General features: G+C 33.5%; 1 protein-coding gene and 1 long non-coding RNA gene across 7 annotated transcripts; both read left to right on the forward strand.

Moving 5' to 3' along the window:
- The first annotated feature begins 203 nt into the window (after positions 1 to 203).
- On the forward strand, positions 204 to 665 carry LOC122291664. Its single transcript, XR_006236727.1, has 3 exons — positions 204 to 300; positions 390 to 473; positions 581 to 665. It is a non-coding gene; the product is annotated as an uncharacterized LOC122291664 (long non-coding RNA).
- An 8548-nt stretch (positions 666 to 9213) lies between these two features.
- Positions 9214 to 20130, forward strand: LOC122291845 (serine/threonine-protein kinase GRIK2-like). 6 transcript variants are annotated; one of them, XR_006236779.1, is made up of 15 exons: positions 9214 to 9696; positions 9904 to 10097; positions 10294 to 10634; positions 10838 to 10912; positions 11011 to 11055; positions 11432 to 11506; positions 11926 to 12013; positions 12175 to 12299; positions 13013 to 13108; positions 18462 to 18528; positions 18632 to 18747; positions 18847 to 18925; positions 19106 to 19300; positions 19636 to 19721; positions 19823 to 20130. XR_006236779.1 is itself a non-coding variant. In XM_043099860.1 (14 exons), exons 3-13 carry the CDS (start codon positions 10308 to 10310, stop codon positions 19267 to 19269), a joined length of 1257 nt encoding a protein of 418 aa, XP_042955794.1. In that variant the 5' UTR covers positions 9214 to 9696; positions 9904 to 10097; positions 10294 to 10307; the 3' UTR covers positions 19270 to 19300; positions 19636 to 20130. The 6 variants fall into 6 exon arrangements, 5 of the variants coding, with proteins under 5 accessions (XP_042955794.1, XP_042955793.1, XP_042955792.1 ...); XM_043099860.1 differs by having other exon boundaries at positions 19636 to 20130; XM_043099859.1 differs by lacking the exons at positions 19636 to 19721; positions 19823 to 20130 and adding an exon at positions 19380 to 19615.
- The last annotated feature ends 3989 nt before the right edge of the window (positions 20131 to 24119 follow it).

Genomic DNA, 24119 nt, shown 5'->3' on the forward strand with positions numbered 1-24119 from the left:
AACGCTATTTGATGGAAGATGTCGAGGCACCTAGTGATGCATTTCAGTTATTAACTTGGTGGAAGGTTCATTCCACCAAGTTTCCTATTCTTTCCCGAATAGCTCGAGATTTGTTGGCTATTCCTATCACTACGATTGCCTCTGAGTCGGCGTTTAGTACTGGAGGTCGTGTGTTAGATGCTTATCGGAGTTCATTATCGGCTTCAACTGTGGAGGCCCTCATTTGTACACAGAATTGGCTATGTGAAATGCCCCTTGGAGTAGATATCATTGATCCCGAAAGCTATAGGCTTGAATCAGGTAAATTTATAGTTTATATGCTTTTAAATGATAATTTAAATATTTATTATGTTTTAATTATTCAACTTCTAATTTTTATGATTTTGTAGACCTACTCGTGAACCCTAGCATAGTTGCAGATGAGTGATAATTGTGGATGAGTTACAAGTACATGGATGGGTGATGCTATTCAGGTACTAGATTAGTATTTTTAAATCATTTAAAAAATTATTCACAATTTCATAATTCATAATTTCATACTATATTTTTTTAAAATATTTTCATATGTATTATTTTGCAGATAAAACATTATGAGAATGAATACCGAATGGTGGTGGCTACTGGTTTAAATTTCAAGAATCAAGACTTTTTTCCTTTCTCGATGTTTAAGAATCAAGACTTTGTTATTGTTTAATTACTAATTTACTACTATTTGGTTGTGTAACGTATGACTGTTTAATCAATGTCATTTGTATTTATGTTATTTAGGTAGTTGGGCCTAGTATTAAGTATGGACCTTCGTAGTTGGGCCTTCGGAGTCGGAATTGGGCTTTCGGAGTCGGAATTGGGCCAAAGCCCAAATATAGTCGGAGTTCGGACTCCGGCTCCGATCGGAATGCCGACCTCCGATCGGAGTCGGAGTCGGAAAAAAATTTTCCTCAGGAGTCGGAGCCCACCCGTACCTCACATGATCTTTAGTAGCGCTGGTACTTCTCTAACCTTGAGCATTAAGCTATGCAAGGTACCTTCCTGACATAAACTTTGAAGTCAACTTTAAAGTCATGCAATGAAAATTACAACAAAATACGTTTCTACGTTCCTCATTTTATCTCTTAATGTGATGAGTTAGTGATTTTTTTTTAAAAAAATTAAAAAATATATAATCAAAATCAAATGGCACGGAAAAAGCACAAAAAATTAAAATTAAAATTTTAAATTCCCTTTACTCTTTTATATTTTAATTTTAATTTTTTTAATAAATAACACGACACCCATTTCACATCAAGGGATAAAGTAAGTAATATAAATTAGAAGATATAGTATGAAAAATGCTTGTATTAGCAAGATATTCTCCCGTGACATTTTACCGATTGATTTTTTTTAATTAATGATTAAGGAAATATTTTTTAATAATATTGTGATTTTTAAAAAATATTTAAGAGTATAAAAAAATGTATGAAAAAAAAAAAGATAAAAAAAAAAAGATTAAATAGCCTTCTCAAGTGAGTTTTCTCGTGCTACACGATCCTATTTGCATTGCTCATGACAATATCCTTTTGTTATTTGCTTGGGATTTTGTTTTGTTTTAATAATATATACTATGCGATTGCTTTTGTGCCATATGCAATGTTAAATCTTATGAATAATAATACACATACACTTAGGTTGTGTTTGGCCAAAAGAAATTTTTATCTCAAACATAAAATTCTCATTTCATCATTATAACTTTCTCAAATTTCCATACAAAATATAATAAACAATTTAACTTTTTCTTAACTTTTTCAAATCTCAATACAATAATAATATTAAAATATAATATTTTAATATTTAATCTTAAAACTTAAAATTTTCATTTGAGAATTTTCAGTAGCCAAGCAGAACCATTTACAAAATTATATAAAATATAGTGTAGTTTCACAAAATCTAAATTGAAATTAATTTTTAATGAAATAACCTGATTACATTAACAACACTTTTACTATTTTACTTCCGCCTTGTTTGTTTTTATAAATCCTCTAATCCCATCTCATCTAATTATTATAATATTTTTAAGTTCTTACACAAAATACAATAAATAATTTAACATTTTCAAATCTCAAACAAAAATAATATTAAAAAATTAAATTTTAACAATATTATATTCAAACTTTAATTTCATCTTATCTGTGTAACAAACGAGGCAAGTTTTCATCTAAATTAAATTGTAGGTAACTACTCATTTACAAAATTGATATATTGTAACACCTCTACTCCCCACGGTTAATAATAAAGTCATTTTTAAAAAAATTCGAAAAAGTTGGAGTGTTACTAGTGAACTTGACTTAAAAATATTTTCTTTTTTTTTCTAAAGGAAGCTTTAGGTACAAAGATTTCTTATAATAAATAGAATCATTTTGTTTTAACTTACTGAAATCATAAATGAGAGTTCATGAAAGTATTTATTAAAATTTCTCAAAATTTATGCCATAAAAATGATAACTTAAAATATCTGACATGATCCAAGCCACTCCATGCCAATCTGGACTAAGTGTCATCTTGTAACTATACCTTTGTATTATTCTGACTTGGGATGGTTTAAAAACATTAAAACAAACTAAAATGAGTCAATGACTCATTAAGAAACTTATCATAATATAAACATAGTTAATATAAGATTTTTTCTAAGATATTTCATGCTGAGAACTTAAAACATGATCATTCAATATATGCTTATAACATTTATGACTTATCTTGTCTTATCTAATTTATTATACTAGCCTACATACTTAATCTTATGTGCAAGGTTGTACACCGGCCCAAGGGGAGCCGTTAATAGTATTATGGTGGACCACAGTTAGCTCCATGGCTTGCACATCCATCCATAATTCGCATTGATACCAAGTATCTAAATTGTTGTTTGATTAACTATTCTAAGCTTATCTTACATTTGATCTTATATAAGTTTACGTGTCTTATGCAACGTGAGATGTATGATATATACATAACTATATTATGCACAATAAAGCATGATGAATACTTGCAAAATGACATGTGTGGTACATAAACATTGACTTTCAAAGAACTAACGTATACTAATTCTAATTTATGATTAAGCTACTTACCTTACAGCATTAATCCAATATTTTCGACATAAAATTGATCATTTGAACTAGAATGAGAGAGAAAATGTGAGGGATATTGTGAGAGGAATGAGGTAGTTGGCTATTGGCTTGGTGAATGTGGGCCGCACACAGTGTTGGACTGGGTATCTTGGGTTCAACTACTACACTTATGGAGGTTTATGGTTTTTCTAATAACAGATGGAAAGGAAGATATTTATGAAGAGATTTGGGAGATGGAGCCAATAAGTTTGAGTTGGACTCAATCGCAATCATTCAAGAAGAGAGTTTGAATTTAAAAATATAATCTAGTAGTTCATTCAATATATGATTGGCAGTGACTAAGACTGTGTAGAAGACTTCAATCAATGATAATTTTAAATTTAAATAAACTTCCAATGGATGATATTTAAATTCTAAAAGGAGTCTAAATTGTTCAATATATAATAAATAAAATTTAATCTAGTTATTGGACCTAATTAAGACTCATAATCAATCTCAATAATTTATCCCTCATGAGCTAATCCAATATGGTCTATTAATTATAATTTAGGCTTAATAAAAATTTTTAATATTCCGACTTTAGAATTATTGAGTAAGGTAATTACATATATTATTTACACGTGTGATAAAATTATTATCTAAGAGTTTGAAGTTGCTAAACTTTTAGGGAAGGGGGAATGCCAAAAGCCATTATTGGTCGCTCGGAGAGACAAGAAATAAAGGCTTGCATCAGCCAAAGGGCTGCAACCCGCACTGAAAATATCGGGTTTGTGCTCGACCCGACCCGAATTCCACAATTCAAGGCGCCAACCCGATCCAAACCAACCCGTCAAAAACATAATCGGGTCGAACCCGTATGACCCGACTTGGTGTTCACTTATTATTTCAAAAAAAAAAATGAAAATATTGGTCCTTCTTCTTCATCGGTAGACCTTGTTTGTACCCATTTTCTATAGATGAAAATTCCGAATCCAACCAAGAAAAGCAAGTTGCATCATAGATTAAGCTTATACATTTTTAGATCATTCGGCCAATAAATTCTGTTATTTCTTTAAAACCCTCATCAACCAAATACAGAGGTGACTACTGCACAGATCAGGACAACCAAGAAAAAATGTATCCAGTGACGAGTTATCGACTTCAGATTTATTGAAAGCAAAAATCCCCCAACAAATTAATCCCCAAACAACAAGATCTATAAAAAATCCCCCAACAACAAGATCTATAACAAATGAAAACCCAGAAAACAAGCAAAATCACTAGACACCATCGAGCTTGATCATGATGGAAGTCTGCTCCATATTTTTCTCCATCAAAGGCTTTTGGGTTGCAGCTCTATAGAAATGGAGTTGGTTTTTCCATATGATTTTTTTTACCTGGTTTTATTTGTTCTCTGAAGGGGATGATCGCCAGTTAAGGCTAGAGGTAGCGGTTGCGATGGCAGCAGAAGATGCAGAAGAGGAGCACTTGAGAAATCCAATTTTGGAGCATGTGGCAGCAGAAGCAGTAGAAGATGTGAAGCGAAAGAGGTGTCCGAAAGGCTGCGAGCTCACCTTCAAAGCCTCCATTAAAGCCGTCCCCTAATGCTTCCTCTTTCTTTTCGTCTTACAGAGTTTATCCCCTACTCGTTCTACTATTTCTCTACCCTCATAGGTTTTAAATGAATTCAGTATTTTCAAGATGCAGAATGACATCGCCGCCCGCATGGTACTTGGAGGTTAGGGTTTGAGAGAAATGACAAGGAAGAAGAATTTATACTCGGTCGGTTTAACACTAAAATTTAAACCCGTTGTTTTTATCGGATTGGTGACCCGATCATTAGTGACCCGTCAAATGCCGGGTCGGGTCGGTTCGAGACACTCGGATCATACGGGTTCTTGGATCATATGCACAGGCCTAGGCTTGTGGGCTGTTGACATAACTCTAGCCTCCAAAATGAAGGCCTGGAGTTCGAAACCCTCTCCTCAAATGTATCAAAAAATAAATAAAGGCTTACATCTGATCCAAATGGATGTTGCTACTGTACTGCATAGCTGTGACCGTTGGGAGTGTTTCTTAATATAAATTGTACTTTTTAATTTTTTGATTTTTCTTTTTCATATTTTTTAAACATATTTTAATATTTTAAAAAATATATCAATACATTAATAGTCATTTCTTTAATCTATAAGTAAAAAAAAAAACATTAAATATATGAAGATTCAAAATGAAGAGCAAAACCTTAGAGCATAGTATTAATTTTCTATCCAAGCATCCAAACAATTCTCAATTGAAGTCATCTCACCGTATTATCTTACCATCTTGTTTTGTCGCTCCCACAAAACATTTAGGGCTTGTTTGGAAATTAAGACCATTTTATTATTTCATAATTTCATTTTCAAATATTATTTATACATAAACAATTTTTAATTTAATTTTTCAACTTTTTAATTTAATCATTGCAACTCTACAAATCTTCTAAACAAAACATTAAAAACCAATGCCACTTTTTTCAAATTTTAAAATAAAAATAAAATTAACAAATTATATTTTAATAATATTTTAACTTTATAATTATATTTGTATATCTTTCATTTTTCAAAATCTAATAAAATATCTTAACTCAAACTATTTTACTATTATTTACAAATTATTTTATTATTATTCATAAAATTATCATTTCATCTAATCGAGAACACATCTTAGACTACTTTATTACTATTTATAAATAAATTACTAAAATTTATAAATAGTAATAAAATACCAGACGCCATTGTTACTCCAACAAGAGGTAGCAATGTTTGGTATTCCTACTCCTGATTCATTCAAAATAGTAGAAACAGATGCCTCAGACATTGGTTATGGTGGCATTCTGAAACAAAAAGTTTAACCAGATTCTTCTGAACAGATTGTTCGTTTCCATTCTGGAGTCTGGAACCCTGCACAGCATAATTATAGAACTATTAAAAAAGAAATACTTGCTATAGTATTATGCATATCAAAATTTCAAAGTGATTTATTAAACAAAAAATTTCTGCTACGCATTGACTGCATGAGTGCTAAATATGTATTAGAACAGGATGTTCAAAACATTGCATCTAAACATATTTTCGCCAGATGACAAGCTATTTTAAGTGTTTTTGACTTTGATATTGAGTATATTAAAGGTTCTGATAATTCTATTCCTGATTTCCTTACTCGTGAATTCTTGCAGCAACCATGAGCAAAAAACGAGATAAAGGAAAACAAATTGTCCCCGCCCCACCACCACCTGTTTCAACCAAACCGGCACCTCCTGTGGAAATTGCCAACCAATTTACTACCTTGGGTAGTATATATCAACCTGCTTCTTTTGCTTCAACTGTTTCAACTCCATATGATCCATATGTCAAACCTATTGCTTCAGCAACAGCAAGGCCTACTCAATTATTCCTCCCTGCTTCAAAAACCCAATACATAAAAAAAATGTATTCTTGGAACCTATTCTACATTGAATCCAATCGATCCATAGACACAGATCCCTATAAGATAGCTACCCGCTATTTTCCCCCCAATTTCCATTAGATCCCGGAGAATCCAGCCAAAAATCTCCAGTTTTATTCCAGTATTCTGATCCACACTGATTCCTTAACCATTAAACCCATTTATGATAAAACAGATGATTCCAAACTGATTTATCATAGTGCTTACATTCTCAGATTCATTACTGAAGAAGATTGGGGTACACACCCCTCTACTTCCAAGAAACTCCGTGATTCAGAAATTACTTACAATTATTATGACTACATTGATGCCTGGTTCAGGTTCATGCTTTTCCAGACACCAGATATGTCACATTCGTGGTTTTTCAACTTTGATAAGAATTTCAGAGGAAAAATTCCACTGTGGTTCAATAAATGGTGGCACCAATTTGGACTCATTCCCGACATTTTCCCAGAGGAACTCCAACGGGCCTACAAATCCTTTATTCAAGCAATCTCTTCAAAGTTGGATGCATATGAGTCTAAATTTCCATACTGCATTCATTTCAGTAAAAGATTCAAACCTCCATGGATCCTAAGGTCCTACGAGAAAAATGGTGATATTCTACACAGGTTTGCCTTTGTTAAATGGTGGGATAGATTTCCTCACATGGCAAACATGATCAATACTATTTCTAAAGAGTTTGGTCAGACCGCCCTTAATCTGAAAAACTCTGAAGATTTCCCTGCTATTGACCGATCAGCGCCTGAATATCCATTAATCCAGGCACCCACCAGTTCGACCACTTCAAAGAAGAAAGCAACTATTTCCTCTTCTCAGAAGTCTGTTCAATCCTCCAAGTCCAAGAAAAAGAATATTTCTACAGAACTAACAAAGAAGGATTTAATTCACCTACTCCAAGTCCAAGAAAAGGATTTTATTACTATTTATAAATTATTTTATTACTATTTATAAATTATTTTATTATTATTTATAGATGATTTGAACTACTCTAAACATCCAAACTGATAACACATTTTTTGCATATACTTATTAGGGAAAGTTTGGATAATGAGATGAGAATTTTTTTATTTTAGATAAAAGTTTAAAATATTATTTTTTAATATGATTATTATTTTCAGATTTAAAAAAGTTAAATTGAAATTTAAAAAAGTTATAATGATGAGATAAGAATTTTGTGTTACATCCCACTTGCCAAACCTTATACTTGCCAAGGTTTGTGGTCTATAGAGGTAGATGTGGAGCACCTCGAGAATCTCGAGAAAATAACACAAAAAATATATTCGAACACTCCATGTGTTATGAGTGCTTTTAAGGCCCCGTTTGGATATTAAAAATATTTCGTCTCATTTATTTTTATCTTATAATTTTGTCAAATTCTCAAAAGAATAATAATATTAAAAAATAATATTCTGATAATATTTTATTTAACTTTCAACTTTTATCTCAACTCATCTCATATCATCTTAATTTATTATATAAACGACACTTAAACTTATATTTGGGTAATGAGGTGGTCTTATATATTTTATGAATAATAGTAGAAAAGTAATGATAAAATATTGAATAGTATTGAATAATAATAAAAAATAATGAAAAGTAAGTGAAAAGTAATGATAAAATAATAAATAGTATTGGAGTATTCTTAGAATATGCTAATACCCAAACTAGCCCGGGTTTACAAATATTTTTTTAAAAATAATTATTTGTTCTATGATATTATGAGAAATAGATTTAGAAACAAATTAAGGATTTTTAGTAGGGGCAATTTAAATGAGTTTTACAAAGATCTGCTTTGCATAAGTTTAGTGTATGAGACATCACTTACTATTTATAAAAATAAAATAAAAAAATTAATATGTTTTTTAAAAGTTATATATCTGCAAATAAATTCTATAAAATTAAAATTAACAATTGAGTTACTGACTCGATGTGTTAAAAATTTTTTTTTTATATTTTTATGTTACAGTTATAAAAATATTTTATAAAAAAAATTATAATTTTTTTATATATTATATTAGACTTATTTTATAACAAAAATAATTTTATTTTATAATCTAATATTTTATATTATATAATGTTATTTTATAAATTTGCTTTTATGATTAAAATATTTATCAGAATTTTATATAAACCAGCTTTTGGGGTAAAAATTAAAATGAAAATGATAGGATTATTACATTTTTATTATCTATTCGCTACTCTTTTTTAATTTAATTTTTAATTTTATTTATAAAAAGTAATTATTAATAAAATTATATATTTTTTTAATTTTTTCTTAACGACTAAGGATATAAAAATCAAATATTTGAAAAAATGAATTGTTTGAATGGAAAAATAACCTTATCACTATTCCTAAAAAAAAATTAAATCAGAAATATGTGAGCTGTGCTATTATGCCGTTATCACTAGGCTGCTCAAATTCACCTTTTATTATTTTTAATATTTTAAAAATATATTTAAATAATTTTTAATTATTAAATAAAGAAATTTAGATTTTATTGGTCATGAAATAGTTTGTAAAATTTCTATAAAATTCATACCGGTGAGTAGTGAGTTGGCAAAAAGCTAGCCATTGGATGAACCTTCTTGACAGGTGTTTTGCATATACTTTAATGCAAGTAGTTATATGGGACCGGACCGGCGGACCCACCGCTGGGCCTGGTTCCTTGGACGAGCCTCAAGTTTTGCTATTCTTGTGCCCTAGGAGCTTGCCTTCTCAAATCTCCGGTTACATTCCTAATTCTCCAATAACTCCCTTCGAAAATTTTAAATCTTCCCCCTAAACCTCCAATCCTTCCCGATCACCCGCCTCTGAATTCTAGCCGTATCTCAACTAGGGTTTGGATCCCTTTTCCCTTGCTTTCTGATCCAATCTAGTTTTTTTTTTTCCTTAAAAAATATCGTTCTTACTACTATCAGTTATATGGTCTATTATTGATTTATAGATTTGAGTTCAGTCTAGGGTTTCGAATACTGATCCTGAAAGTTGCAATTTTGGCTTCGACGAGTTTTGGGGGAGGATTTCTTTAACTGGAGTTTTGAATTTTGTTCCCAAAATCGTTGTTTTGGTAGAAAACTTGGCTTTGAAGGCTTTAATAGGGTCATCGAAAACACTTTTTCCGAAGAGCAGGTAGGATTTTGAATCATGATAATGTTCCGTTACATTTATTTTGAATTGATTGATCATTGTGTGCAGTGCCTATTGGTTCTGAAAGTCTTATGCAAGTTTTGTCCCTTATTTAGTATTTGGGTTGATGTGTTATTATTATTATCTTTATTACCATTTTAATTCTGGTTTGGATTTCTTAATTCTATTTTCCTTTTCTAAATGGAAAAGGTCAACGTACTGTTGGTGGAGGAGGGTGTGGTTTGAGCCTGCATTTGTTGTTATAAATTGAAGATGCCGAGATGCTGGCTCTGAATCGTAACGGGTTCACCAATATGAGCCGTTTTTTTCATTTGGCTGAATGGCATCCGTTAGGATAGCAAAGCAGATTTGGGCTTGGAGCCCTCTCCTCCTCCTGTAAACAGGTTTGCAGTCTTTCTTCTAAGGGGCGCGATGTATATTTCTGCCGGGAAAACAATTCAAGATACTAAAAATTTAGCTGGAGGTTTAGTTGCAATTGAGTCCTGGAATATGAGATTTTGTTATTTTTTGGGTGTGCCTTTTTATACAGGTGTTGGGATAGATTCCTTCAGTTTCTGATAATTAAAATAACTACTTCAGGGTTCGAGTTTCTCATGTTAAGTAAGAATAAGATTATTGCGAGAATGATAGGCTGCTGCGGTTGCTTTGGCTTTGGTTTTAGCAGAAGGCCTAAACGAGAACTGAGGCCAACTTCTGGCTTTAATAATCACCATTCCTTGGAGTTGTTGTTGGATGAAGATGTTGAAGATGATGATGAGTGTTCATACAATGGTGATGTTACAGATACCACTCGTGAAGATGATGCTGTGTTGCACAGTCGTGCCAATCGTTCTGAAGAGATTTTAAGGTTCAGGGAACAGAATGGAATGATTTGCAGGCAAAATCCTGTCAAGGAAACTCAAAAGATTGTCCGCACGGAGGTATATATTTAAGTCTAATTTGCATGATGCAAGCCTTATCCTATTACTTTTAGCAACTATACCAGTGTTAGCTTATGGATATATGTGTGGGCATATTCATGCTTGCGTTCTATTTGGTTTTTCATGCAGAAATAGCTGTTCCTCACTTTGGCACTTTCCGCTCTTATCAAATTTATTTTTAAAAGTTTTTAGTGCATTTTCAGGATGAAAATGGCAATAAGATGGTCAATGAGTATATTCGTGAGTATAAAATTGGTGCTGGTAGCTATGGGAAAGTGGTGAGCATAATTTCGATTGCATTGCTTTACCTCTCTCAAGAAGTTTCTTCTTAGCATTTCCTGTTGTTTCCTTGGCATTTTCCTGTCATGTGCAACAGGTTTTATATCGGAGCAGCGTGGATGGGAAGCATTATGCAATTAAGGTCTTTTTTTTCTTGCTTGAATAAGTTTCTTCTCCATAGTCTTCTTTTGTCTCAATTTAGTAATGTACATCTTATTGTTGTAAAAGGCGGCATTCTGTGAATATTCTGGCTATTTTGATTTATTTGGGCTAGTCCATCTGTCCTCATATCTCTGTATTTACCCCATTTGGAAAAGTATTTAAAACAGTTTGGAGTAATACCAGATGAGTGCTTTTTATAAAATTACTTTTCTTTATTTAAAGTAAAACGAGGTTTAATCTGTGTATACTTCCTTTGTACTTGGGCTATGCCTTTTTTTAATCAATAAAACTTTATTCTTGCTTATCAAAAAGAGGTTTCACCTTTAAATTTTGTTAGCATAATTTTTGAATGACAGGCATTTCACAAGTCTCATTTATTAAAGCTACGAGTTGCACCCTCAGAGACTGCCATGACTGATGTGCTTCGTGAGGTATCTGCTCACTTTCTTTAATTTTGTGATTTATCCTATTCTGGATCAGGATTTTGAGTAGTTTTGCTGTCATCTTGATTGATTCTCTAGTTTCATCCAACTTTCACATCGATCTAATTGTTCATGTCTTGAGGTTGTGCAGGACATACTTATTAGATTTCTTTACCTTAGACTGCCTAAGGTTCTTGATGCTATTTCTAGTTATAGCATCTCAGGCGTTGTGAGTTATTTTTATTGAACAAACAAATTTTAACAAGCCATGTTGCAAGATCATAATGCCCTGTTATATTTGGTTTTCTATTTTCTATAGAAAAAGATTTTTTCGTCAGGTCAACGAGTGACTGATTACATAAATTGATCTGATTTTTCTTGTAAGCGTTGGAATTATTAGAGAATACCCGACATATTTTTCCTTGCAGGTTCTTATCATGAAAATGTTAGATCATCCTAATATAGTCAATCTCATTGAGGTGATTGATGACCCAAGCACAGATCATTTTTATATGGGTATGCATTTGCGACTTGTTTTTTTATTTCCCTATTTTCACTTGAAAAATGAATGTTCTCTATTTTGTGATATTTACTTTTCATGAAAATATGAACATTTGAAGAACTTGGTTAGCATTTTGCTTGATCGTAAGAGTTTTGTTTTTTGTTTTTTTTTTCAGTTCTTGAGTTTGTGGAAGGCAAATGGGTTTGCGAGGGTTCAGGTCCACCAGGTGGCTTAGGAGAGATCACAGCAAGAAAGTACTTGCGGGATGTAGTTTCAGGGCTTATGTACCTCCATGCTCATGTATGATCTTGAAAGTCTATTATTTAGCTTGATTTTGAGAGTTGGATGATATGTCTACTGTGCTAATTAGTTGGTTCGATTTGATAATCTTATACACTTGGGCTTTGGTTTCCTCATCGCATCATATCATCCATTTGACAATGTCCTATGCCTGAGTCAAGTGATTGCTTGGACTAATATTATTTATTTCCAAAATAAATGTCTGGCCGAATCTTCCAGTTTTCCTAAGATCTGATATTATTGTTTTATGACGATACATGATTATCTTTTGTAGTGGCCCAGAGCAAGTTGTTCCTATCATCCATTGTTATTTCTGTAGATTTTCCCATCTTATAATTCCCCTCTGAAATCGTGAGAACATTCTTTCTGCTTTTCTAAATCATTATGGGACTTCCTCAATTCTCTTTGGGTGATTAGTTTACATATTAACAAATGAATTTGGTAAAATCGCTGTTTACTTCAATATTTTGGCAGAAATGTACATCTCGACACTTTGATGATAGTTATGTGCATTGAATACATGACAATATTTGAACTGTGGAATACTTGAGCAAAAATGAGAAATTGGGGAGCTTAAAGAAGAAAAAAGGAAAGGGGAATTGGAGCATTCAAGACAAGTTATATGATTTTCGTACACAATTTTTCTTTCCTCAGTGAAATTGATTGGCTTTGGTGTCATGATTAATCTGATTATTTTCCCTTTTAAAATGCAGAATATTGTGCATGGCGATATTAAACCTGACAATTTGCTAGTTACTCACAATGGTACAGTTAAGATAGGTGATTTCAGTGTCAGCCAGGTGTTTGAGGTAATGAAACTGCTTCACCTTTAGACTCATTCAGATTACTTAACGATTTGGCATGAATTATCTTGTGATATTGATTTATTGATGATGTGCATGATGGTAGAATACAAAAAGTGTATTCATCCCTCCCCAAACCTCACTTTTTGATAAATAAACAAATTATATTGATCAAAAAATGGCAAAGCCAGTAATACAACTTTGAATTGCTCTAACTAGGTAGGCATATTAGAGGCAAGAAAATCATGAAAGACCATGCCATTAAAATCCACAGCAATAACCCAACTACAAAGAGTTATAAAAAATAAAACTTTAAGCTCCTCCAATGATCTTTCCTGGTTTTTGAAAGTCTGCTCATTGCGCTCCTGCCACAAGAATCACATAATGCATAGAGGGATCATCTTCCAAATAGTTTTAATTGATTGTCTGCCTCTTATGTTTGACCAACTGGCCAAAGTTGCCTCCATATTTTTTGGCATAACCCAAGCCATATCCAGTCGAGCAAATACCTTATTCCAGAGAACTCTTGCTGTATCACAATGCAAGAGGAGATGATCTACCGACTCTTCCTCTCCTTTGCACATGCAACACCAGTCTGCAATAATGATCATTCTTTTCCTCAAGTTGTCAATGGTAAGTATCTTACCCAAGGAGGCAATCCATACAAAGAAAGAAACTTTGGGGGGTGCCTTGTGTCTCTAGATCTTTCTCCAAGGACATTGAGTATTGGGCTCTTGAGTAAGGGCCTTAAAGAATGAACAAATAGAAAAAGTATCTTTGCTTGCTAGAGTCTACCACATAACATCCTCTTGCTGCATGTTTGGTCTTATGAAATATATGAGGCTGTAGAAATCTGCAAAGCTGCTTAATTCCCAATCCTATGCCTCCCTACTAAAATTAATATTCCAAAGAATCTGTCCCCCTGATATCTCCATAACTTCTGCCACTGAGACATTCTTGGCGCTTGCCATCTGGAAAAGAGAAGGATACAAATCTTTTAAAGTCCTGTTGCCGCACCAAACATCTCTCTAGAATTTGATCTTAGATCTCGCACCCAAACGGAGCTTGACATGACGGTTAAACACCCCCATCCTCTTCTTATGTGTTTCCACAACCCCACTCCATAAACCACCATATTTCTTCTCAATCACCAATTTTCATAGAGAGTTTGGTTCCTTGGAAAATCTCCACAGCCATTTGCCTGGTAATGATTGATTGAACACCCTTAGATTTTTAACACCTGAACCTCCCCAGAGATAGGATGACAAACCTACTCCCACTTAACTATGTGAAACTTGAACTCCTCCCCCAAACCCTCCCACAAGAAATCATGCTAGAGCTTCTCAATACAGGCCACACTTGTTGGTATTGGGAAGAGAGATAAAAAATAAGTAGGTGGGTTAGAAAGTGTACTCTTTATCAATGTAATCCTTCCACCTTTTGACAAGTACATTCTCTTCCATCCCACCAATCTCCGCTCTATTTTTTCAATCACTGTATCCTAGACCGAAGGCGCCCTTGAGGCACTCCCTAAAGGAAGTCCTAGGTAAGTCATAGGAAATGAGGTTATCTTGCACCCGATCGTTCTAGCCAATTGGTGAAGGTTATTCCCCAGTTGGCATTAATTCTGATTTTTCCAAATTTACATTCAAACCAGAAATTGCCTCAAAGCAAAAGAGGATGGCCTTTAGAACTTGCATCTGATTTTGCTCGACTTCACACATAATAAGTGTATAATCTGCAGACAGTAAATGAGAAATATTAATAATACCCCTATCCAGGGTTTCGATCGAGTATCCGTCTAGGAAGCTATTTTCAACCATAGCCGAGAGCATCCTACTTAGAGTCTCCATAACTATAACGAACAATAAGGGTGATAACGGGTCCCCTTATCGCAAACCATGTGAACTCTGAAAAAAACCCACTGCAACTCCATTTATCAACACGGAGAACTTTGCCATAGATATGCACCAATGGATCCACGCCTTCCATCGCTCCCCAAATCCACACCTCTTGAGCAAGTGAAGAAGGAAATCCCAGTTAACAGGGTCATATGCCTTTTCCATGTCGAGTTTACACATGATCCGTGTGTTCCCGGCTCTTCTTTTGTAGTCATACATCTTTTATGCTGACAAATGCATTCTAAGGTATATGGTGTCAGGAATATTATTCTTTATGAACTTTAGGTAAACTATTTGTGCTCATTTGTGAGAAAATGGACGAAAGTATTAGCCAAAGAATAGTTACTCCATTAGAAATTAGTGATGATTCTTTCCTCCATTACACACACATTGTTACTTCTTTACAATAAACACGTGGATATAGTTTAGCTTTTGATGTCTGCAATATTTCTAGAATTATCAAAGATTTCTTTCTATTACTGACGGATAAGATCAATTTAGATGCCTTATATTTATTTTCCATGATACCATAGCAAATGTGATATTACTTATAAAAGCAAGAAGACAATATAACAGATTACAAGTGAAGTGCATCTTGCCAAATGACACCTAGCTTTTTCTACATACCTTCGCAAATTGACTTTGCCTCAAACGGAGCTTCCAATAAATGACTGGGCTTTATTATCTTCGACTACAACTAGGTGGTGAAGACAAGATGTGGTGGAGAAGATTGAAGAGAGAGGTGTTTCAAGTGAACACCCTTTCATTTTAATCCTTCAGTACCTCATGACAACATTTTATTTCCATGGAGGACCATTTGGAGGAGCAAGGCCCTAACAAGTGCTGCCTTCTTTACATGAATGGCTGAGTGTGGAAGGTCTTTTGGAACTCCCCAAGGGAAGCCCAAGCCATGTTTGGGCCCATACTCTAAAAGAACTAGTTAATAATTTTAAGGAGTTGAAACTTTTCCCTTCCAAACAATGTGGGAACCCAAACACCACCTATATTCATCACTCAATATGGGGTATCACAATCTCCCCTCATTAAATTCTCGATTTTCTCGTTGGGCCATTCTATTGTAGGTGACAATGCTTAAGTCCCACATTTCTGGCGAAGATTGACTTTGATACCATTTGTAATTCCCCATGGGAGGTCTAACCAGTATCTAGGCCCCTACTCCAAAAGGGTTAGTCAATAGTACAATTGGAATCCAATTGGAATCATTATAAAGAGCAAAAACTTCTCCATCCCATACAATGTGGGATCCATACACCGCTTATACTCATCATTTGGTATGGGGTATCACATCCTTACTTTAGATAACTTTAGAAAGTGTCATGTCATGGTAGTAGAATGGTGTTGCATGTGTGAGAGGGATGGAGAATCAATGGATCATCTTCTACTGCACTGTGATGTAGCCAACACTGTTTGGTATGCTGTTCTTATGTGGTAGATCTTTTAGCATGTTGGAGGGGGTGGTTTGAAAGTCAGCATTGTGAGACCTTGTGGAAGATGATCCGGCTTCCTTGATGCAGTGTATCTGGAGGAAAGAAATGACCATAGTTTTGAAGACACCATAGCTTTCTTTCTTATTATGCTTTACTATTGGATGTCTACTAACCTATGCACCGCTAGCTTTACTTCTTAGGATTTCCTTTATTTTTTATTTATTTATTTTTTTTATCATTATTATTTTTTTAATCTTTCTTGCACTGGGTTTATTTGTTGCATCCCCCCCTTGTAGTTCAACCATGTCTTCTTCCATTGATCATTAATAAAACTCATATTTCCTAACAAGAGAAAAGATTCTGTTCACTCGCCAGACTAGAATGAATTCCGAAAGCAAAATTTACTGTCGTGGAAAGGGGATATTGATGTATCAATAAAATATAGAAAATTTCACAGACTGGGGTGGGTTATTGGATATAGAGTTAACTGAGGACTACAACTTAGGGAAGGAAACTTGTTGCAAGTAGGAGTCATGGGGCTGGATGTTCAAGCTGTGCTGGTTACTTGTAATTTGATCTCAGTTCAGTAAGAGGAATCAGCAGCCTGAACTTGTAGGCATGCTCTGCGGGTTAAAACCACAACTGGAAATATAAACTAACTCATTAGTGACTATACTTCAGAATGTTACAAGGTCAAGCTTAAGCAGCCAACTTTCATCAAAATGAATTGCAAAGAGAAGTGGGGGTGGTGGCAGCCAGAAGAGATTATTTTTCTTTTAAAAGAAGAGGCTTAGCTGAGAGAGACAGCTTCGATCAGTTGCTACAGTTCCAAATATGGTAATTGCTGCAGTAGAAATCAATTTAAGGTAATGGAATGTGACTGTAGCCACCAAGGACTGCGGGTTCTCAACTGCTGTGTGTCATGATTTTGCCAAACAAATATTTTGGGTGAAGTCTCAATTTCATGGAAGTAGCTTAGAGATGGATGTTATGTCGGAGAAATGGTTTTTTTATTTTATTTTATTGGCATCGGGTGTTCAGGAACAGCATTCCGACTAATACCAGGGGTGCACAGGCCCTTGACAAAGATTTTTCTGCAAGTGCACTTCGGGTAATTCAAGAGGAAGATTCCCCAGTCCGATGGCCCTTAGAGATTGTTTGCACCCAAGGGGATTTGAGCCTTAGACCTGAGGGGAGCATACGCCCAAGCCCAAGGCCTTTATCACTTGAGCCAACCCTTTGGGGTTTATATTGGAGAAATGGTTACATGAGCAAAGATAGGACAAGGAAAGTTAGTTGAGGGACATATGAGGGACAGTTAGTTGAGATGGTTTGCTTTCTACTGTGAAGACTGTCTGCATTTATGTAAAAAAGAGAGACTTGATCCAACTAAAGTGGAAAATATTAAGTTGAAATGTGATAAGATTTGGATAGAATTCATAAGAATATAACTTGATTATTAAAGATGAATCTCAGCTCAGTGGAGCCCAATTTATTGGGATTTAAGCTTTGGTTGGATTGATTTGAGCCCAATTGTGTTCAATTTATTGTAAGTATTTGACAGTGCTTGCTTATGCTGTTCTTTTGGGTTGATGTTGAAGATGGCTTGTCCACGTCAAGATATAAAGTGTTTGACTTTTGCTAAAAAGTTGTTCGCTTTCGTATACTTCCTATGTACTTGACCTATTACTCATTAACTCATTATAAAATTGCTTCTAAAACTTGTGCTTAAAATGATGTTGTGGGAACAGTGTTGTCTTGCTGTATTTATAAATTTGGTCATAGTCTTTCATATTTAGCTCCTTTTGGGCGCAGAGTCTCTGTTATTGCTCTTTATTGAGTAATAGTTTTATTTTGTGATCTAAAAAAAATTAGCATTTGAGATGCTTTTAGCAACAGAAGCAGCTGCATTATAGTCCAAACCACATCATTTCTGGTGGTATACTATGTTGGTTACATAAAGAACTAACAATATTTCTCATCTCCTTTTCGTGTTGATTTCATTTATAGGATGAAAATGATGAGCTTCGTCGGTCCCCTGGGACTCCTGTTTTCACTGCCCCTGAGTGCTGTCTTGGTTAGGGTTCTCTCAAGCTAGAAATACACTTTTAAGTGACACTGGAGTTAATGGACGGGATGTATTTACCATGTCTTTCGTTTTTTTCCCCCACGATTAACAGGTCTAACCTATCATGGCAAAGCCGCAGACACGTGGGCTGTGGGAGTAACTTTGTACTGTATGATTCTGGGACATTATCCATTTCTTGGGGAGACACTGCAGGATACTTATGAGAAGGTGCTCAAATCTGCATCTATATATCTTGTTACTTTCTCTGGTTTCTGCTCCCTAGGCCTTATGTTCAGTAGAATTGTCTAAGGGTCTTTACTTCTCCAGATTGTTAATAGCCCTTTGGTTCTCCCTGATGACATGAATCCCCGGCTGAAGAACTTGCTGGAAGGACTTCTTTGCAAAGGTTAGTGTCCTCACCAACAATTTGTTTTTTCTCCCAACCATGATGCTTCAATGGTTCCTGGATTTCATCATACGATTTCCTATATATTCGTTGTTTTCTCATGTGTGTCAGTGTCTATGTGCATGGTCTGGTGTGCTCTTGGGGCCTCTGCAATTGAGCTTAAAACATTTTATTTTGCAGAACCAAACATGAGATTGACATTGGAGGCTGTTGCAGAGCACACCTGGGTTATTGAGGAGGATGGGCCAATTCCTCACTATTTATGTTGGTGCAAGCAAAAGAGCCTGCAGAGGGAAGAATCTGATGGGATCAATGATGATACTCAAATAACTCCTACCGACTGAATTGTTTTCTCACGTTATGTACAGTACAAAAGTAAGTTTTTTCCCCTTTTTTGTTTGTTTTTTTTTTTTTTTTTTGATGCAGCAATCTGATTTGCAAGGAGGTAAATCAGGACACTGAATTCCGGAAACCAACCTTTTTGAAGTGTATTGAAAGATAATGTCCAAGAAGTGAGTTGGTGATTAGGATTATTGAGTTGGAAATGGTAGTCTGTAGAGATTCAGTACTTTGTGGAGTTGGGGATTTTTCATGGTCTAAAAGAGAAGCATGTATTGCGCCAGTCCTGCATCTAAAACATTGTTTATCTGATTGAGAAATAGTAATTTATTCCCTTTGTGATTTGCCTTCCATCCCTTCCCATTGTCAAGTTTGGCTTACGTGCATTGCATTCTTGAGGGCGATCACTTCCAAGCCACTCTTCTCATGATCCTGTTTAGGTATGGTGAGTATTCAGGTGAGAAATTTTATTCATCATCATTTTATCATCTTCTCAAGATGTGGCATCAAATGATTTGCCTATAAGTGGAATATAACAAACACTCTTCAATCTTTCAGTATCATGTGATGGGATGTTGGGGGAGGATGAAATAGGGATGGTATCATTTCTCATTGGGTAATGACCCTCTGCCCAAATGATGAATATTGGATAGCCTAGGTTTTGCTAATTGCATCCAGCGTGGACTTCTGTTTACCCTTTGTTTTTTAGGTGGGAAACTGGACTTGACCATCTTTTTAGGTTTTATCAAAGTTATCACCTAATTAAATCTAATATGTTTTAGTGAGATAATTGCAATTCCATACTAGTGTTCATGAAGGAGGATGACTCATTTGGTTAATTTATCTATAAATATGATTCATTGGTATATTGGGTTGTAGTGGTTGTTCATTTATTCATAATATTATTAAGAACAGATTTTAATTATATTTGTTATGAATCTTATGCATATTTTACAGAAAAACTTACATGTGTTGCAGCCTTTATTATCAGAATAAAAAGGGTATGCCTTGATCATTGCCAATAATAATTCCCAATTCAAATCTACCCTCCCCAAAACTAGTTTAATTTAGGCCTTGATTGTAAATGACTATCAAATGCATCCCTTAATCTTGGACAACTTTCCATTTTTTTTTTTCAAATGAACTTTACTTGTTGCCAAAGAAATATTACAAATAGAATAACAATCTTGTATTCTTAGTAGCCTTCAACACCTTTTTTCTTAAAAAAGAAAAAAAATGCTCAACACCATTTTTATGAACGTTTCTTATTCTCGCATCATAATTGGGGACATTCTTATTAAAAAAAAAAAATCATATTTAATAGATTTTTACGTAATAATTTTGACTATAAGTGCAAATTGTTGTCTGAATATTAGAATTGCCAATGCAATTCGCTCAATCATGTCATATACTAAATATTAGTATTATGATCTGAGTGTATACATAGAGTGATGGTCCATCTACTTTTACAGATTTTTCGTATGGGTTTTGCTATATATCACCCTACATCACACGTTACATATGTTTTATTTATTTATTTACTTTATTCTTACTAAATTAATTTAGTTCTTTTGCTCGTTATCTATATATCATACATTTGGTAAGAGAAAAAAAAAATTATGTGTGGTGTAAGGATGATTAGTATAATTTTTCTTTTCAAAATGACAATTATGTGAAGGAAAAATATAGTTGCAAGCATAATGGTGCACTAATCTGTGCACTAATGTGATGTGATTGGTCAAAGATTAAATTTTATTGAAAATAATGTTAATTTAAATTTTAAGTATGAATAAATCAGTATTGGTATACAGATTAGTACGCGATTGTCTTTATATATAGCAAAACTCGATTGAAAAATAGTTCTAAAAAAATTATAGGTATATCTTTATTCAGCGATCTCATTTCTCATTAGGATAGCTAATTTTGTGATTCCAATCAATACTATATATTCCTTTTATGCTATCACGTTTTTTAAAATACAAAACAACCCGCCATGTTAGCAAAGTGCACAGGTTTGTCCGCAACATGGATTGTACCCAGCAAAACTGTTTAATCATATAAAAGTGGAGTTCAAGTTCAGACTTGATGACTTGGCATTCGTCTAGATTTAATCGGCTTAACATGCAATGTGCCGGTCGGTTTTAAACTTTCAACACCAGTTGATCTTTCGAACTAGCAAACCGTTTTGATAATTAAATAGATATTATTTTGTCCATATTAGGTTGCAAAAAAATCAGCAAAATAGTGGACTATACCGATCTGGTTCTATCTGGCACCGATTCTTATTTAGCAAAATCGGTTGGAAGTCAGTTCGGTTTCGGTTTTTATTTTTGAATTGGATCAGTATATTTATATTGTTTTAATTTTTTTTATATTATATATAAAATATTTTTATATTGTATTATATATTATATGTTAGATTGTTAATTAATATAACATAGATTTTAAAATCTTATTATTCATGTCTATTAATTTTATAACATAAAATTAATTAACATTTGACATAACATAAAATTAATCTTATAAATCTTAATATAACATTTGATTAGGATATATCTTATAATTTTTAATATAACATTTAAATTTTGATACAACATATAAATTTTAATTTTATAACATAAAATTAATATACCATTAATATAACATAAAATGAGGAATATGGATCAATCACTATCTAAAGTTTTGTTGGAGTATGTTTTTATTTATCCATAAAATCAAAAACAATGGATTGGATCGGACTGAAATTAAAAAAACAGAAAGTTTCGATTTCAGTAGTAAATTAGTCTAGTATTGATTTTTAAAATTTTAAAATTGGTATATACTGATTCGTTTATAATAAATGTTCAAAATCGAATCAAATCTTATTAGTTACACCCTTAATCCAGGTGATTAAAACAAAAGATCAAACGGTATAATGGTCTAAATCGAAGAGGCAAACACGAAGCGATGCTTCTCATATAAACTCCATTTTCGTCCCTTTCTTCCACGGGCTCACATTTTTTGTATTTTGTTTTTGTTTTTGTTTTTTTTTTCGCCCACACTCTTCCTTTCTCACATCATCCCTGTCATTTCTTTTTCATGAAAGCACACCATATCATAAAAGTGCAAGTAAGCGTTGTTTTTTACTCGTTTTATTTTCTTTTTGGCCTCTAAAAAATCATTTTAGCATTTTTAATTAGAATAAATTTAGGGGATAGAAGAAAGATTTTCGAGGAAAATCAAGATGAATTTTCAGATGTGAATTCCAATTCCAAACTCAACAATAATTGAGTTTTTTTTGGGTGATGGAATAAAGATTGGGAAACGTGCATAATGCGAAAGAATCAGTTTCAAAATATGAATGAATATTGAGAGAATTTCAATAATTATGGAATATAATTTGCAGATGATTGATGTGATAGATTTGTAAAGAAATTGAGAGTAAGCCAATCGAGTTCTTCCCATTGGTTGTAGATAACGAGCTGTTACAAGCACCATTTTCTTACAAATAAGAAACAAGAATAATTTGGCTAATTCGAGAAAGCACGCCTTCAACAATAATTCAGAATTATTGATCTGATCTCTATTCTCATTCAACATTTCAATTGAAATGCAATAAGAAATAACTCTCTCGCAAGCTCTTTCACCCTTTTTTCTCTAGAGTCTCACGTCCAACCAAAACTAGGCCAAAGGGAAAGCTCCTGCTGCCACCACATGCGACATTTCTGGGACTAGTGTTATAAGTTTTTTTAGATTCGATTGTCTGCTACACTTAAAGTCACTTTACTTTTATATTTTGTTTCTGAAAGGTTAGAAATGAAGATCTACAATTTTTCAAGCTGTAATTCATCATTTTTATATCTATATTTATAATTTATGTTATTTGCTCTTGTTTAGGTAAAAAAAAAAATAAAAATAGTCTTGCACATTTTGTCTATATAGTGAAAGTCCTCTCCTTTTCTGGAGGGTGAGGTTTGGAAGTTTTCTCCTCATCTGGAGAGTGGGAGACGAAATCTCTGCTTTAAACAAAGTGTTGTCTCTCAAACAGTTTGTCTATAGAGAGTCATAGAAATTAAAACCACACCAGTCAAATATTGTAGGAATTATTGGTCGTGCTTACGCAAGATTGTGAAAATAGTCAACAAATTTGAATGGTATTATAATTCATGCCTTATATGAAAAACTTACAACTGTACATAATTCATGCAAAACTTATAATTCCATTCCATAATATGAAAAACTTACAACTTTATTCTTGATCTAATACAAACCTAAACTCACACATGTCATCTATGCAAGTGTATGCGCTATTGCCAATGTAATCTCAATTTTCTCTTCTTCAGCATCATTCCAAGGTTTGTCTATTACGATAACGATCGCAAGCACTTTGCTCGTGCCATTACGATAACGATAATCACATAGTTTTAAGTCCGCATTCATAGATATATCATTAGGAAAAGCAAAGCTAATGCTCATCTTAGGGATGCCAATGTTTTACCCCAAATACAACCTAATCCATCATAAAGCTCAAGAGTAAAAATGTAATGTAGGCATCAAACACAGAGCTATTTATAAACAAATAAATGCATTTATAATAGAGGTAGATAAATATTAAATTGTTATAAAGTGTTTATCTATAGTAACAGTTTTTATCACATATTTGTTTATTCACTCCAAGCTTAAAATAAAATATACGTGCCAAAATCTTTTAGATTAATTGGCAATACGTTAATTTTTAATTAAAAGAATTAAATAGAGCCCAAGCCAGCAATGATGGCCACGGGCTTCACTTTTAAGAGGCCCAAAGCCTGCTTTATTCTAATTAGGCCCCCAAACCCAAGTCTGTCTTGCCAAACAAGTCAGTCTCGGATCCCTC

The sequence above is a fragment of the Carya illinoinensis genome, chromosome 13 (genome assembly GCF_018687715.1).
Source record: "Carya illinoinensis cultivar Pawnee chromosome 13, C.illinoinensisPawnee_v1, whole genome shotgun sequence".
Lineage (NCBI taxonomy): Eukaryota > Viridiplantae > Streptophyta > Magnoliopsida > Fagales > Juglandaceae > Carya > Carya illinoinensis.

Bases quoted from the DNA above. Each gene is read 5' to 3' on its own strand.
- LOC122291845 (XM_043099860.1), top strand. From the start codon at position 10,308: ATGTTAAGTAAGAATAAGATTATTGCGAGAATGATAGGCTGCTGCGGT. The intron at 10,635-10,837 runs GTATATATTTAA...GTGCATTTTCAG, and splicing joins AAAAGATTGTCCGCACGGAG to GATGAAAATGGCAATAAGAT. The intron at 12,014-12,174 runs GTATGCATTTGC...TTTTTTTTTCAG, and splicing joins CACAGATCATTTTTATATGG to TTCTTGAGTTTGTGGAAGGC.